Genomic DNA, 12,025 nt, shown 5'->3' with positions numbered 1-12,025 from the left:
TCACATCGAGCCCCCTGCTTGGAGCCTGCTTCTTCCTCTGCCTCTGTCTCTGCCTCTCTGTCTCTCATGAATAAATAAATAAAATCTTTTTTAAAAAAGTATTATAGAAAAAAAAAGTATTATAGTAAAATCAAAAAGGTGCTTGAATTTAATAAAATTGCAATGCTCTTTTGTTTTGTCTATAATCATTGATTCTTCATTATCTGAAAGAGTTTAATTTTTTTTTTTTTTAAATAGGAACCAACTCTCCTGAACCAACTCTCCTATAGAGTTGACATATTAACGACATACATTTGAACTGCATGGGTCCACTTATATGCAGATCGTTTTCTATAAATCCAGTATAGTACTGTAAATGTACTTTTTCTTCCTTATGATTTTTCTTAATAATGTTTTCCCCCCTCTGGCTTATTTTATTGTGAAAATACAGTATATAATATGTAAAATATATGAAATACATGTTAATTCATGACTATTATATCATAATACAACTATTGCATTGGTAAAGCATTCGGTCAACAGTAGGTTATTAGTAGTGAAGCTTTTGGGAAGTCAAAAGTTATACACGATTTTCAACTGCACAGGGCCAGCGGGGGTTGGCACCCCAAGTCCCCATGTTGTTCAAGGGTCAAATATATTATAAGCCACCCTTAGCCCACTTCTGCCATCCAGGAGTTGGGCATATGACCCCAGAATGACCAGAGTCACTATGATAGTTTTAGAGACAGGCAGACGACCCAGTTTGTGCTATTTACAGTCAGGTCCAAGAATCAATGGTTTGTTGCTAGGCTGGTAAAATACAAGCTTGAAGCTCCTGATGGACATCTGGTCCCCTCATGGGGAGAGTGCATGTGAGAATGAAGTCACCATTGAAGATAATGAAATCAAGAAATGGAGAAAGAGTCCAGACCACATAATTGGAGCACCTGGATCCAGACATGCCTGAAAACTCCTCTTATAAATTTTTAGCTTTATGAGCCAAGGTCCCATCTTTAAACTACTGGTTCACAAATGCCAACCCAAGATAAAACATTTACTGTTTCCTAACAAAGTGAGAAAAAACAATATGATTTATAAGACTCTTTATCCTGACATTTTATCATTCTTAATTTTAGGCATTAAAACATTTATGAATTGATGGCAATAATAGATAGCAATTGTATTTTTCTACTTGTCCTTTTTTTTTTTTCTTTCTACTTGTCCTTAATAGAAAATGAGAAAGTTAGTGGGCTATCTATCCTTTGTCTTAGTCTGCTCCAGCTGCTATAACAAATTATCATAGGCTTAAACAACAAATGCTTATTTCTCCCAGTTCTAGAGGTTGGGAAGTCTGCCGTCAGCATGTCGGCCATGCCGATTCCAGAGAGAACCTCCTTCCTGGCTTGTAAATGGCCTTCTTATTGTAGGCTACATGGCAGAGAGAGAGAAAAGGTAGCTCTCTTCCTCTTCTTATAAGGACATGAATCCCACAGTGGAGGCTCCACCTTCATGTCCTAATTCCCTCCCAAAGGCTCCACCTCAAAATGCCATCATATTAGGGCTTCAAATTAAAAATCTGAATTGTGGGGAGGATACAGGCATCCAGCCCATAGCACCCTCCACTGCAAAATGTTTTCTTTTTTTTTTTTTTTTATTTATTTATGATAGTCACACAATGAGAGAGAGAGAGAGGCAGAGACACAGGCAGAGGGAGAAGCAGGCTCCATGCACCGGGAACCCGATGTGGGATTCGATCCCGGGTCTCCGGGATCGCGCCCTGGGCCAAAGGCTGGCGCCAAACCGCTGCGCCACCCAGGGATCCCTGCAAAATGTTTTCTATCAGCCTGTGAAATAAAAGTCCGCTATAAACTACAGTGTATAAAATATAGTATTTATATATATGTTAAAAATTATGGTCCTTTTCTTTATTTATACTTCATCTGATTCCAGAAAGCATTAAGACAACAAACTCAACTCCTTTGATCTAATGCCCAGGAAGGACTCTTCATTCCAAAGGCCTCACATGGGACTCTAAAAGCAAGTCAGAGGTCTTTCGTCCCTCCGGGGGTAGACATGGATCCAAGTGATGATTTTATTTGCCTCTTCCCAGGGACTGCAATGGGAAGCAGCGAGTCACAGTAGAAAAAAGCAGCACCTTGAGGGCTTCCCTTGGCTGCTTGTCACCTGTTCTGTAATGGCTTCAGGAGCCCCTCTTCTGAGTGATGCTACTACATCCCTTGTGTACCAAGGCCTTGATGGGATGAGGGTGAAGGGGTTCAGGGCCTGGTAGGAAGTGAATAGAATGGAGGTAGCAGAAGGAGTGATCCATGAGAGGGAGCAGGGCAACACATTCACTGAAGGGAGGAATAGGAAAAAGTGAGAGAAAAAAAAAGCCTTTATAAATAGTGGAATTTAACTTTTGGGAGGAGAGAGAGAATTGATGTTTTCTTAGGCATTTGCCCAGGGGAATGTTTACTCATGGTTTCATAGCCAGAATAAGCTTAGTGTTAAAGTAGAAATGAAGTAATATTTCAGGCAGACATGGACATGATGAAGTATCGTGTAGCATGTGTGCTGAGAACGTGTGTCTTAGACAAATCATAATGCCACATATATGAAGATGATGCTCTGCACTTTGATGTCTGATGGCAGATTTGTCCCAAGCCGTGCTGCCCTACTTTCTTGATCCTTGTTTTTGAGATGGTTGGTCGGGTTGGGGTGTTTCCTGCAACCACGGAAAAAGTGAATCTTATTGGTTCGCTTATGACTAGACTCAGTGTGGTTTGAATGCTATGCTGTGTCTTAAACCTATGCTGGGTTAGGCTTCTAGCATGTTAGATCCTACACTGGGAAGCTAAACACACACACACACACACACACACACACACACACACACCCTTAGAAAGAAATGCGACTAGGACCAGCCAGGCTCTTTCCTGCCACAAAGTCCTTGGGCTTACTCTTCCTTCTACCTGAAACCTTTATTCCTATTCTCTGTAAGCCTTCCCTTTTCTTATCCTTTACACATCCCTTCTTCAGAGAAATTGTCCGTTACCATCCTATCTCAAATAGACCCCACTGGCATTTCCTCTCTTAGCATCTTCTCAGATACTAATTCTTTTAATGTGCTTATTAATTTGTTTTGTTTTCTCTTCCTCTACATCCCTCTAACTCCAAAAAGGTAGGAACTGCATCTCTTTGGTTTACCCACTGTTTTCCATACTCTTATCACAGGGTCTGATTCATAAATGGGACTTAACTTTTGTCAGAGGAGCAAATCAATAAATTAACTGCTATGAATTCATATCCTGGATTTTAACAGGTAAAAACATGGCACTACTGGGGAGCCTGGGTGGCTCAGTTAGTTAAGGGTCTGTCTTTGGCTCAGGTCATGATCTCAGGACCCTGGGATCAAGCCCGGCCTCAGGCTCCTTGTTCAGGGAGGAGCCTGTTTCTCCCTCTCTCACTCTCCCTGCTGTGCTTGCTCTGTGTCAAATAAAATCTTTTTTAAAAATCCATTTTCCACCTTAAAAAAAAAAAAACCTTGACACTACTGTATTCGGATCTTACCTTTTTAGAATAAGATTTCAAAGTGTTTGGCTATGTAGGAGGGCTCCTGCTCTTGCTTTTCCTTCAAAGTGTCCTGAAGGTGGATGGAAGAGCTTGTGATGTTGCACATTGTTTATGGATTTTTGGTCCTTTGGAAAAGGGAGGAGACCCTTTATTTGGAGAACAATTCTGTCTATAAAGTCTCTGGAGATCCTTTACATTTTCTTTTGTTTTACTTTTTATGCCAATGGTGCATGTTCACAGTCTAGTGACAAGCAATTTGGTACAAATAATGGGAAATATTTGAGGCAAGACACTACAGTTACCCAAGGGCTAAAGTCCCTGCTGTCAGAGACATGTCCCTTTAGAGAGAGAAAATGTCACAGTCACCTCCTGGGTGAAGGTGACTACATCAGCCCTCTTATTTAAAAAGAGTTATCTTTTTGTTTTTTCCTGTGCTTCGTTTTACATATGTTCACTTGAGGGGTGAGCACGTCAGCTCTACTTCTCAGTATGATGATTACAACTAGTTGTGTTTTACCTATTTATATCCAACCCAATTTTCAGAAAAAAAATGAGTTTATGTATTCTTTTTCTATTACTGCATAACAAATCTATTACTGCATAACAAACTAGAGACTTAAAACAGCACAAACGTATTATGTCGCAGTTTCTATGGTCAGGAGTCTGGGCATGGATTGGCTGGGTCCTCTGCTCCAGTCTCACAAGACTGCAGTTAGGTGTTGGCCCAAGCTCATTCAGATTATTGGCATAATTCATTTCCTTGTGATGTATGACTATGGTCCCCATTTTCTTGCTCTCTGTTGGCTGGGAACATTCTCAATTTCTAGGGGATGCTCCTCCCCATAGGTAGTTCATAAGCTACCTGTCTGGTTTCTTCCTCTGCAGGCAGTCAGAGAAACTGTTTTTTTGTTTTTGTTTTTGTTTTTTGTTTTTTTTAGATTTTTTTTAAGATTTATTTATTTATTAGAGTCAGAGAGAGAGAGAGAGAGAGAGAGAGAGGCAGAGACACAGGCAGAGGGAGAAGCAGACTCCACACAGGGAGTCCAACGCGGGACTCGATCCCAGGTCTCCAGGATCACACCCTGGGCTGCAGGCGGCGCTAAACCGCTGCGCCACTGGGGCTGCCCTTTTTTTTCATTTTTTAAAAAAGATTTTATTTACTCATTCATGAAAGACACACACACACACACAGAGGCAGAGGCACAGGCAGAGGGAGAAGCAGGATCCATGCAAGAAGCCCCACGCGGGACCCGATCGCGTGACTCCAGGACCATGCCCTGGACCGAAGGCAGGCGCTAAACCGTTGAGCCACCCAGGGATCCCGAGAAACTATTTTTAAAGGGTTCATCTGATTAGGTCAGGCCCACCCTGGATAATCTTCCTTTTGATTAAGCTAAAATGACTGATTTGTTTCCCTATCATGTTGCCCTGCCCAGGTTCAGACTGTTTTCTCAGCTGGCTTTTAACTGGTTACTCACTGACTCAGTCTTGCTCTGGCTACAGCCAACTGTTCTTATGGCTATAGCCAGGGTAATCATTCTAAATCTGATCCCTGCCACTCCTTGAGTGGAATCCTTCAATGGCTCCTTGTCCTTCCCAGGATAAAGTCCAAACCCCATGATATGGTTCAAAGGTCCTTCATGATCTGTTCCTCCCCACCCCATTGGCTTCAGCTTTTGGCCCCTTGCTCAGTCCCTCACCCTGCCACCTCACTTGCTCCCCATTTCCTTCCTCTTGGTCTATGCCTCTTTATCTGACCTTATTACATCTCACCTTAGACTTCACTAGCTCGGATGCCTTTCCTGCCTGATCCTCCCAAGACCATAGTAGGGACCTTCCCACAGGCTCCCTACCTCCCTACTGAATCAGAGCAATCATCACAATGCGGTGTAATGACCTATTATCTTCCCAATTAGACTGTAGCTGCCCAAGATCATGAGCTGTATCTTTTTTTTCTACATTGAGCAAGGACTCATAAATTTCACCTGAATGAATGGATGGGTGATGAATGTACGAGAGTATGTGGCTGTGTCATGGAAAACACCATGACTATACTTTGCAAACATCAGCTTTGCTAAGTAACTATGTATGTACCAGGGAACCTGAAAACAAAGCAAATGATATTCAGACAGTCTGGGAAAATCAAGTGCACATGAAAACCTCAGGCATAAAGTTCCTCTGAGTCCTCTCAAGAAGCTGCTGCTTTATAAAAACAAAAGGAGAACCAAGGAATATGGGAGTCAAATTGGGAAGAAAGGAAAAATGTAGAGAAAGCATTAAATCATCTGAGGAGGGACACCTGGGTGGCTCAGCAGTTGAACATCTGCCTTCGGCTCAGGACGTGATCCCAGGATCCAGGATGGAGTCCCGCATTGGGCTTCTTGCAGGGAGTCTGCTTCTCCCTCTGCCTATGTCTCTGCCTCAATCTCTCTTTCTCTCTGTCTCTCATCAATCAATCAATCAATCAATCTTTTAAAAAAATCATCTAAGGAGAGTATTCTCTTTTTAAATGAGAAAAAATAGATTTTTTTCTGTTTTCCTTTTGACCACAGATTGAGAGATAGCTAAAGTAACAGAAAAATAAATCATGTGTTAATCCTAGTCTTGATAGGCCTCCTGAAGAGGGTGGTTGTCACAGCTAAGGCACCTTTTGTCTTCTGATAAGTGTGGGAATATCTGTTGAAAGGAGCAAAATAATTCAATGTTAGTCAGTCAGTCAGTTAGTCAGAGGCCGGGGTGGGGGAGGTTGACAGAGTGAGGGGATGTGGAACAAGTGGAGGAAACTGGAGCTTGCCCTGTTTCACCGAGGCAGGGCTCTGAAACGGGGTACATGGCAAAGAACCCTCACCAAGCCCCAAGGGCAGGAACCCCAACATACCCAATGGCAGCTTATGAACTTGTGTGCTTGTGATTACATATCTCTTCAAAATCTTTACTAACATCTTCTTCCTCAGTAACATTTTTAGTACAAATGGGTTCTGGGGAACTCAGCAAGGTGGACATTGCTGGGTGTCACTGGCACAGGGACAGGAAAGTCATTCCATAGAGTCATTTACATCACACTTACAAACCCAGAAAATGTTTTGAAAGCTCCATGTTGTGTAAAATGCCCATGTATGACAATAAGTGGCAGTATCTAGGCATTTGTATATGAAATCCTTTTCTTATTGAGAAACTATTGTTTATTGTTGAAACAGCCCTCTGGGATTTCAGAAGACTTGGTCACTTTGTCTTGCTATGGGAACAGCATCAATTAAGAATCATGTCAGCCTTTCAGCCATTCCTTCAGAAATCTCCCTTGAATGCCTGCTATGTTGCAGGCTGGATGATAGACTCTGGAAGTAGAGTGGCCAACCAGCCGGAACTGGCCTCTAGATGCAGTGTGGACTGGCATTGGAGACTTCTGGAGCCAAACCATTCCCTCAGAATAGGAAAATCTTACTGAATACTGCTGAATGGATTCACTGCCACAACAGAGGGCTAACCCTGGAAACAGAGACCATTCTGAATTGTTCTGAATATATTTATGTTTAAATATGTCCCAGATAACAAAATAGAAAACTTCATCTGATGGGAAAGCAAGAACAAGCCTTTCTAACGTGTGGCCCCAGCACTGGGGATTTCAGGTAGGGACTCTCTGGGGCTGCTTCATCTCCATCTCTTCTTTTCTAGCTGACCCGGGGCTGCACTTTCTTTGGTAAGACTCTGCCTTCATGTCCTGAGTTGGGAACTCTCCTGGTAGGGGTTGCTTGAGGCATGCTTCTCTTGAGATGGAAGTTAACCTGGAAGAAAAAAAAGCAGCAGCTAGGAAAGTAAAGTAGTCAGTTTCCTATACCCTGGAATAGAAATTGGGGAAAACCTGTTTGGACCTGGTTTCACCACAGTTCCAGGTCCTGAGGGCAGGGGACCAAGGAGCATGATTTCAGCAGCACTGGTAGTATCAGGCGTGGCTGACAATTCCAAGAAGTGGTTCATAATCACTAGTGATATATACATCAATATATATATATATATATATATATATATATATATATATATATAATATAGCTGAATTAACTTAATATACATTTGTTTTATAAGGATTAGAAGAAAATTACATCTGCATCTCAAATAACAATTTCACTAATATTACTACTTAGGACAGGAGCTATGATTGACGGTGCCATAATAATCCCCTTCACGCCAATGTGTGAATCACAGGCATTGTGCTCTGGCATGCCAATGAATACCTCAACCTTCAGATCTAAACCTGCTGCCATAAATGCTTGAAAATATAGATAGTAGAAATGATACAGATTATTAGATGGATTCCTAAATTCCAAATTTCCATGTACAATGAGTGCATCCTTTCCAGCAATACACTGAAACTTCCCCTCTGGCCATAGCATGCAGATGTAAAGATAATTCTGACAAGTGTAGGATCTGCTGGCTGTGGAACCATCCGAGGAAGAGGGAGTGGCACAGTGTTCTAACCACACTCCCTTGAGGGATCCTTGGCTTTTAGACTCTTGGAACCATTTGAGCTGCTGAAGCCGGCTGGGAGTTGAAAAATAGGCAAGAGAGCTCTCCATGGGGTTATTTTCTGCCTCTTCCACAAAAATCCACAGCCAGCTTTTCTGCTAGTTCCCCAAAGTAGAGGAACTCAGAGCAAACTGTACTATATCATTATCATTTTGTATATGGTAATTCAGAGATCTAGGAAAGAGAAAGAGAGAGAGAGAGAGAGAGAGAGAGAGAGAAGGAATGGAGGCTGACATCTGGCAGGCTGTGGAGAAAAGCAAAGAGGACACCGGATGACTCTGGAAGATCTTTGAAGGAGTCTTAACTGTAACATGAAAGGCCTCTAGTAAATAATCTCCCTCCACCCCCCAGCCAGATGGATCTCTGCTTTAAAATGAAGAGAGAGGGGCAGCCCCAGTGGCTCAGCGGTTTAGCGCCACCTTCAGCCCAGGGCGTGATCCTGGGGACCGGGGTCCCATGTCGTCGGGCTCCCTGCATGGAGCCTGCTTCTCCCTCTGCCTGTGTCTCTGCCTCTCTCTCTCTGTGTCTCATGAGTAAATAAATAAAATATTTTAAGAAAATGAAAAGAGAGATAGATTCTACTGTGATTAACAAATGGGTTCTTAGTTGTTTTTCTATCTGGGAATTACATACAAAAGACTATTTTTTTTCTTTCTGAGTTATATTTGACATAATGATAGGTTATGTTAATTTATTTAAAGGCTATATCACAAAGGAAATGAAATCTTCTGAAGTAGAATATATTACTTTTGTGGACTTGCAGTTGTTTGCATCCGGCTTTGAAAACCACTTGTAATGCAGGGCTCACACATGTGGCTGCAGATCAGTCATTTGATTTTTGGGTAGAACAAGAAAAAGGGATGGGAGAAAATGTTTGCAATTTTTTTTTGTTTGGGTTTTGTTTTGCTTTGCTTTTATTTATTTGAGAGAGAGAGAGAGCACAAGGAGGGGGCAGAGGGATAGGGAGAAGCAGGCCCCTCACTGAACAGGGAGCTCATCCTAGGACCCTGGGATCCTGACCTGAGCCGAAGGCAGATGCTTAACTGACTGAGCCACCCAGGTGCCCTGATATTTGCAAATTTCTTATCAGACAAAGGACTAGAATCTAAAATCTATAAAGAACTTACCAAACTCAACACCTAAAAAATAATCCAGTCAAGAAATGGGCAGAAGACATGAACAGGCATTTCTCCAAAAAAGACATTCAAATAGCCAACAGACACATGAAAAAGTGCTCAACATCACTGGGCATCAGGGAAATACAAACCAAAACCACAATGAGATATCACCACACCATGAGGATGGCTAAAATTAACAGGTCAGGAAACAACAGATGCTGGTAAGGATGCGGAAAAAGGGGAACACTCTTACACTGCTGGTAGGAAGGCAAGCTGGTGCAGCCACTCTGGAAAACAGTATGGAGCTTCCTCAAAAAGTTAAAAATAAATCTACCCTATGACCCAGCAATTGCACTACTAGGTATTTACCCCAAAGATACAAACATAATGATCCAAAGGGCACCTGCACCCCAATGTTAATAGCAGCAATGTCCACAATAGCCAAACTATGGAAAGAGCCCAGAGACTGATGAATGGATAAAGAAGATATGGTATATGTTTATAATGGAATATTACTCAGCCAACAAAAATAATGAAATCTTGCCATTTGCAATGACGTGGATGGAATTAGAGTGTATCATGCTAAGCAAAATAAGTCAATCAGAGAAAGACAAATACCATATTATTTTACTCATATGTGGAATTTAAGAAACAAAACAGATGAACATATAGGAAGGAAAAGAAAAAATCAAATAAAACAATCAGAGACGGAGACAAACCATAAGACTCTTAACTCTAGGAAAACAAACCGAGGGTTGATCAAGGGGAGGTAGATGGGTAGATGGGGTAACTGGGTGATGGGCATTAAGGAGGGCACATGATGTAATGAGCACTGGGTGTTATATGCAACTGATAAATCACTAAATTCTACCTCTGACACTAATAATATGCTAATGTTAATTAAGTTGATTTCATTTTTATTTTTATTTTTATTTTTTTTAAGGATTTGTTTATTTATTCATGAGAGACATAGAGAGAAGCAGAGACTAGGCAGAGGGAGAAGCAGGCTCCTTGCTCGGAGCCTGATGTGGGATTTGATCCCGGATCCTGGGCCCTGAACCAAAGACAGACACTCAACCACTGAGCCATGCAGGCGTCCCCTTAGGTTGATTTTAAATAAAAAAAAGGGGGTGGGATTTGCTTCAACGTGGATGGAACTGGAGGGTATTATGCTGAGTGAAGTAAGTCAATTGGAGAAGGACAAACATTGTATGTTCTCATTCATTTGGGGAATATAAATAATAGTGAAAGGGAATATAAGGGAAGGGAGAAGAAATGTGTGGGAAATATAGAAAGGGAGACAGAACATAAAGACTCCTAACTCTGGGAAACGAACTAGGGGTGATGGAAGGGGAGGAGGGCGGGGGGGGGTGGGGGTGAATGGGTGACGGGCACTGAGGGGGACACTTGACGGGATGAGCACTGGGTGTTATTCTGTATGTTGGTAAATTGAACACCAATAAAAAATAAATTTATTATTAAAAAAAGGGGGGGTGGGGAGAGAAAGTTGGTTGGGAAACTGGGAAGAGCAGATAACAGGCTGCCACAGTTACTCTTTGTTCCCTGCATCTACAAGTAGAAGTAGTTTATAATGTGTCGGAGCTAGGAATAGAGGGAGGAGAGGGATGGGGGAACTATCTAGAAATTTCAGAAGACTTTTCAGAGGATGTAAAGAACTCTTTATTCAAATCCTTGTGTTAAAATAATGGATTACAAACGTGGGTTGTAAGCTTAGCATGAGGCACTGTAACACACTGGCTAAGAAGGTAGCCCTGGAGGCCCAAGAGAGGTTCCAGTGGTGGCTCCACTTTACTGGCTGTGTGACATTGGACACACTTCTTACCTTCTCTATGTTTCAGTTTCCTTGGCCATAAATGGGAATATTTACATGCCTCTGACAGAGCTGTTGTTAGGGTTAAATGAGATCATTCTGGAAAGCTCTCATATCATGTCTTCTACATATAAACCATTCAGTAAATGGTACCTGTAACTGTATTTGACTGCACAGAGTTAACAGGGAAAGGAGCGAGTGGGTGAGCGGGTTGGCTAAGCTCTAGGATTGTATAGAGAAGGAACTGGACAGAATGAGGAAGTCCTAGGGAAGAGCAGACTTGTGGGTAACAAGGTCTATAGAACTGCCTCATTACCTTTTCCTCATTTGAGAAACCTGAAGATTATTGTCAATGATCTCTGAGCTTTTTTAGCTCTTTGATCCTACTCTAATATGACCAAAGCTGAAAAGAAGGTCCAGCCGGTAGGTCAAAAAGCTCCTTGCTTCCCGTCCTTCCTATGGAAGACAGCCATAGAGAGTTGAATACTGGAGAGCCACTGGCTCTTTGGCTTAGGTGAGTGGCCTGTAAGACAGTCTGGCACACAGGGCACCAGGAGGGGGCAGCACGCCATCTGGTGGTAGTCTCAGCTGATGGCACAAAAGCATGCAACCCTAGGGTGTCTGTAAGTGGGCAAGGTCTCTGGGATTTACAAACCAGCATTTGTTGAGGAGTTTCAGTGTATAGGTCACTGTAAACGAAATGCTTTATATGCACTTTTTCATTCCAACCTCTTATAAAGGAGGTGCTATTATCACCAATTTACAGAGGAAGAAATTGAGGAAGAGTGATTAGGTAATTTGTCCAAGCTCTGTAGACAAATGAGCCAGATTTAGAAGAAAATAGTGCTTTTCATCATTATGCTATGTTAAACAGAAGAAAGAGAAAAAGCCAAATGGAAGGGGGAAGGGCATAATAGGAAAATGAAGAAAAACAAGCATATGAGAGCAATGATTTTTTTTTTTTTTAAGTGAAAGAAGGAAGCTCAGCAGAGACTAGAACCAT

The 12,025-nt window shown here is 42.0% G+C and overlaps 1 protein-coding gene across 3 annotated transcripts in view; it reads right to left on the bottom strand.

Annotated features, from left to right (window-relative positions):
- Positions 1-7,054: 7,054 nt before the first annotated feature.
- CPN1 (carboxypeptidase N subunit 1) overlaps positions 7,055-12,025 on the bottom strand; it is a 33,638-nt gene continuing 28,667 nt past the window's right edge. For all 3 annotated transcript variants that reach the window (XM_077878008.1, XM_077878009.1, XM_077878007.1), the window contains one exon: positions 7,055-7,334. In XM_077878008.1, coding sequence (XP_077734134.1) covers positions 7,221-7,334 — 114 coding nt within the window. In that variant the 3' untranslated portion in view covers positions 7,055-7,220. The remainder of the gene's footprint in view (positions 7,335-12,025) is intronic.

The sequence above is a fragment of the Canis aureus genome, chromosome 29 (assembly GCF_053574225.1).
Source record: "Canis aureus isolate CA01 chromosome 29, VMU_Caureus_v.1.0, whole genome shotgun sequence".
NCBI classification, from domain to species: domain Eukaryota; kingdom Metazoa; phylum Chordata; class Mammalia; order Carnivora; family Canidae; genus Canis; species Canis aureus.
The sequence above is the reverse complement of the archived record's forward strand: the minus strand, read 5'-3'. Positions and strand labels throughout refer to the sequence as shown.